Here is a 5,504-nt window from a genome sequence, read left to right as displayed (position 1 = left end):
TTCCCCAATTAAAAAAAAAAATCTTTAAAAAAAAAGTTAGCTTCTGTATTCATATGTATTTTTATATAAATGCAGTTACACTGTATTTTAATTAAGTTGGCCACATGGAATCTTAATTTAAAAAAATGAACCTAGAGTAATTATGTGGTTCATATAATGATCTACTTTGAGATTCCTTTGAATAACCACTTATGATTCTACTTTTAGCATTTCAGGAATATTTCTTTTGTAAACATAAAACCAAATAATTTCCAAAACTTAATACTGAAAATATTTTATATTTAAGTGGTATTTGGTGAAACAGAGAATCTTTGTTTTCTAGCTTATTAATAATCTACATAAATAATAGGTTTCAAACATCAGTTTAAAAAAAAAAATGAAGACCAAAAAACATTGATTGATAAATAATAATAGTCAATTACTTAAAAAACACTCATAGGGAACCAACCTAATAAAAATATCCCGAACAGCTTGTTCACTTGCTCCAATATATTTGCTGAGTAACTCTGGCCCCTATTAGATGAGATAAAATTAAATTAGAGTTAAGATAAAATTATTTAAAAACAAAATAATTTTTGTTTATGACGAAGTCTAAACACAGTCATGGAAAAACATTAATACGCTTAAATAAATGTCTCTTAAATACATTTTTAAAATTATTTGGCTAGAATAAATATCATACCACAAGTTCTACACTTGGTGTTACCTCTGTCTAGAACATTCATTCCCATATAGTCTCATGGCTTACTGCTTCATTTAATTTAGATCTCTGACAAAATGCCACATCCTCAGAAAGGACTTACCTGACAACCCCATCTATAACCCACTCTAGTTACGCTACACCTTCTTATCCTACTTGTCTTCCTATATAGCATCTAGTACAACCTGACGGCATATTATATATTGAATGTGACTGTTATTGTCTCTCTCCATTAGAATGTAAGCTCCAAAAGAAAGTTTTGTTCATTATTGAATCCACTGTGCCCAAAATACTGACTGCCACGTAATAAGTACTGAATAATTATTTGTTTAGTAAAGTGACAATGGTTTACAAAGGGAAAATGTTCCTTTTATCTCAAAATTTTGGAGACTCCAAAATGTATGTAATGAGACATGAATTACTTTAATTATCATCTTCAACTCCTGAAACCAATTTATTTGTACAGCAGTTGAAGAATATCATTTTTCCTAAGAGTCAACTGAAAAAAACTTTCAAAACAAACTTTACTAAATATAACTAAATCAATAATGAGGATAGTCTTTCCTTAAATTGGGATCTTTTTGAAAACTGAATAGGCCCTAGTGTGATTTCCAGGAAAAAATCATTACCTGAAAAAGATCAAATACTGATCAGGATATGTGACCAAAAAAAAAAAATTTCTAATACTCTGCCATCTAGATAACTATTAATATACTAGCATTTAATTAGATTTCCTTAGTACAGTGAGAGAACTATACAAGACAGAACAAGAAATAGCTAAGGCAAAATACTGGGAACAAGGCAACACACTGGTGTCCGTGAGAGGCCCCCATATTTGACGCAAGCTTCCTAGGATTGACCCTAGGAGCTGCCTACAGACAATCATCTCTCTACTGAAACCTCTCCATTGAGAACTCATGCCAAATTGTGATCTGAAGATTTACTAAAGGGGTCAGATGTCCTCCCTAATGAAGCAATCTAAAATACAACAATATTCACAAGCTATAATTTTGAAAATTGGTTTTTTAAAAAATAGTGAAACTACATTCTAGTGACAAGTTAAAAAAGAAAAGTATAGTCATAGTTATTCCAGAATCTGGAAAAAAGAGGAAAATTTAAAAATTATACTGTTTCTTCAGTATTGCCAGGGTACCCACGTAATCAGCTCACAAAAAAAATCATGTGATATAAAGAGGGTAGGTGTAACTCAACTGCAAATTACTAAACTGACTTTCAGATTATAAGTCAATTTTGAATAAGGCTACAATATATGATTCCTTTGCCTTGCAATCTAATCACTCTTTGGAAACCCATATTGCTGGATGCTGAAACTATACAACTAAGATACCAGACCCCAGACAATAATGACACACAAGTGGTGGTCTATGAGGCATTACCTGAAATGATCTGTTAGCATGTCCTTTAATTACCACACTCATCTTACATATGAAAAAACTTAGACCTAGTGTGACACAAGCAAGGGTGAAATATAGCCAACAAATAACAGAACCATAAAAACCCCAGCTTCCTGCCTCAGTGTGGTCTCCAGACCCTAGTCTTCTAGGTTTTCTTCTCCTTTCAAGTACAGTTTGGTCTTTTATCTGAATATTTATGCAAAATTCTATTTATAATGCATGAAGATTTGCCTTAAGCAAGAACATAATAAGCACTACAAAAGGGAGGTAGATGATTATTCAATTTTGCACACAGCTTTAACTAATAAATGGATCACTACTCCTACTAGCTTTCCAAATATAGGACTAACCTAACACCAGGAATCATAAACGGTGTTGGAAGGACATGGAGAAAGAGGTAGCCTCCTACATTGCTGGTGAGGATGTAAAATGGTGTAATCACTGTGCAAAACAGCTTGGCAGTTCCTCAAAAAGTTACACATAGAATTAACCATATAACCCAGCAATTACACTCCTTTGTACATATTCAAGAGAAATGAAAACATTTGTACACAAATGTTTATGGCAGCATTATTCATAATAGCCAAAAGGTGGAAACAACCCAAATGTCTACCAATGATGAACAGATAAACTGTGGCATAGCCACACAATGGAATTCATTCAGGCGTCAAAAGGACTAAAGTACATATGATAACTTGGATGAACCTTGAAAACATTATGCTAAGTCAAAGAAGCTGGACACAAAAGATGACATAGTTCATAACTCCTTTTATATGACATATCCAGAACAGGCAAATCCATAGCGACAGAAAGCAGATTAGTGGTTGCCATGAGATGGAATGGAGAATGGGATGAAAAAGTTTAGAACTAGAGAGAGGTTATACAGCATTGTGACTGCATTAAACGCCACTGAATTGTACACTTTAAAACAGTTAATTAAATGTTATATAAATTTTACCTAAATTAAAAAATAAAGAGAAAAAAGCAAGTTAAAGCAAAACATACCTTGACACTAATAAAATTCATTCCGCTCTCTCGTGCAATTACTCCAGCTAGTAAGGTTTTTCCTGTTCCAGGAGGACCATACAATAATACTCCTGTTCTCTGTCGTATGGGCAAGTTTGCAAATAATTCTGGGTACTGAAAAATACAAAAATATAACAAAGAGCTCAAGTCTACAACAAATGACAGTAGCAGCCAAAGAGTAATATATAGAAAAAAGTATTCAGATGGTGATAACTGCCACCTTTATTAACAGTGCAATGATAGAAAATAAAATTCCTACTCAAAATAATAAATTAACTCAGAGGAACTACTCTAGATTTTTCCCAGTTGGAGCAGGGGATACAGTCTACATTAAATACAAAAGCTGCATCAGAACTTCTTTTCATTTTTTCCTATTTTTAATAAAACATTATAAAAGTACTGCATTAAGAAACTAAAAACCAATCTTTTAACCAGTCTACTGCCTTCCTCTTATATGGTTCACGGAGTAAGTTATGACAGCTATGTATATTCAAGTATATTCAAGGAAAGAAAGGAAATAATAGAGAAGCTTGTGTAATGATAATAGTAAAATCTCCCAAGAGTTTCCATGCTGAACAAATGATTGCTTCTAAGTTACCTTCTAAATCATCAACTTCTCAGAGGGCAAAGAAAGTTTGAACAGGTGAGCCAAACATTAGGTATGCCTATTTAGTTCCGCCCGCTGATGAAATTCTAACTCCATCTCTACCTCCATTCTAATGAAAGAGGCCCCGAGGTCAGCAGTTATGCAGGTGGCCTCCATGTATCTGGATACTGATGTCTGGTGCCCAGGACCAGCATTTGGGGTAATGATCCTGCTGACAAGTGTTTCCACACCCACGTTCTCTCAAACAGGCTTTAATCCAGTCTTGAGCTGCACTCATTTCCCAGGCCCTGCCGGCCACAGTTCCCAGCACTTGCCATCTAGTTAAATTAACTAAGGTCTTTACCCATTTCTTTATCTCTTTGCATGGGCCCCTGATCTCAAGCCATGGTCCTTATGTCTCAGGTTTCTGATCCCAGCACACTACCTGTTAGACTCTGCCTTCTGACGTTATGAAGAACAGTCTATATCTGCTCCCTTTATCGTGCCATCTGCCTGGTCTATGCTGCCTGATAATTCTGCCTTTCCAGGACTGACACCCAGAGTCTGGAAACCTTGCTTAATTCGTCAGTTCTGAGGACCTAGGTGACTCTTCCACCTCTTAGCCTATTCCTGTTTCTTTTCAAATCCCAGTTGACAATTCATTTTGTTTAGTACAATCTGAGTGAGTCAAACCAAACACAAGAACTATAACAGTCACATCAAAATGCATTTACTGTAAATATCACCTCAGCGTTCTTTATTAGCTTCTTATGGAAAAAGAGTATATTAAATACTTTAAAAATCTGTTAGAGTACCAAAAATAGTGCTGGACATTTATTTGGTAACTCAGTAAATACTTGTTGAATCAGGCTTGCCAAGCCAACACATAAAGTCAAAACCAATAATTCAGTGGTGCTTCTGGGAGTAATTACTTGGTTTTTATTTATTTATTTATTTTTTAAGTACCTTGGCTGGTAACTGGATAGTATCCATGAGTATCTGCCGAACTTCATGTAATCCACCAATCTTATCCCAGCCTAAATCTCTAGGTTTATGCAGGTTGACATTTCGCAGAGATGCAGGAATAAATCCTTGGAGAGCCTTTTGGAAGTCCAGTGTTGTTAAAACTAATTCTGTTTAAAAACAAATAAAACTTCTTTTGGTAGTCATATCCATATATGAATTTTTAAGATATACCATCAACTTAGCTGGCAATTCAAATATTCTATTCAAATAACTGCTTATTTTAGTAAATGGAATATATTTAACTTTTGCCATACTACAATTACGTTCCTTCATCATGGAACGGAGATTCCAAATTTTGAGTTGAATAGTAAAACATACCTTCCCTGGTGGATATACTCTGATGAGACAAACGAGAATGTATGGCTCGATCCACAAGCACTGTAAAATCTCTAGCCACAAACCCTTCAGTTTCTTTAGCTATACGTTGCAGGTCAAGATCAGTGAACTTGTTTATATCACATTCCAGTTTATTTTTTATCACATTATGCAGAATTTCACGTCTTTGTTCCTAAAGAAACAAAATTCAAATTTCTAATTTTGCTCAGTTGTAAATTTTAGTACATATATTTTGAGAAATATCAGGTTGACGTAATCAAGAGCAACAAAAAGCAGTTTGATGGTTTTCTGCAGATGGTGTGAGGCAGGGATGGATTGCAAGGGGTATAAGGAAACTTCCGGGAGTTATGGAAAGGTATGCTGCCTTACTGAGGTGATGGTTTCATGATATATATATATATATATATATATATAT

At 34.4% G+C, this 5,504-nt stretch overlaps 1 protein-coding gene across 2 annotated transcripts in view; it reads right to left on the bottom strand.

The window, feature by feature from the left end:
* The window catches only part of PEX1 (peroxisomal biogenesis factor 1), a 64,015-nt gene that overhangs the window by 18,581 nt on the left and 39,930 nt on the right, over positions 1-5,504 (bottom strand). For both annotated transcript variants that reach the window (XM_019627606.1, XM_019627608.1), the window contains exons 14-17: positions 5,072-5,261; positions 4,694-4,860; positions 3,121-3,255; positions 449-513 (exon numbers count right to left, since the gene is read on the bottom strand). In XM_019627606.1, coding sequence (XP_019483151.1) covers positions 449-513; positions 3,121-3,255; positions 4,694-4,860; positions 5,072-5,261 — 557 coding nt within the window. The remainder of the gene's footprint in view (positions 1-448; positions 514-3,120; positions 3,256-4,693; positions 4,861-5,071; positions 5,262-5,504) is intronic.

Source organism: Hipposideros armiger, unplaced genomic scaffold (assembly GCF_001890085.2).
Source record: "Hipposideros armiger isolate ML-2016 unplaced genomic scaffold, ASM189008v1 scaffold_737, whole genome shotgun sequence".
NCBI classification, from domain to species: Eukaryota; Metazoa; Chordata; class Mammalia; order Chiroptera; family Hipposideridae; genus Hipposideros; species Hipposideros armiger.
Note: the sequence above shows the minus strand (reverse complement) of the source record. Positions and strands in the feature narration are given on the sequence as shown.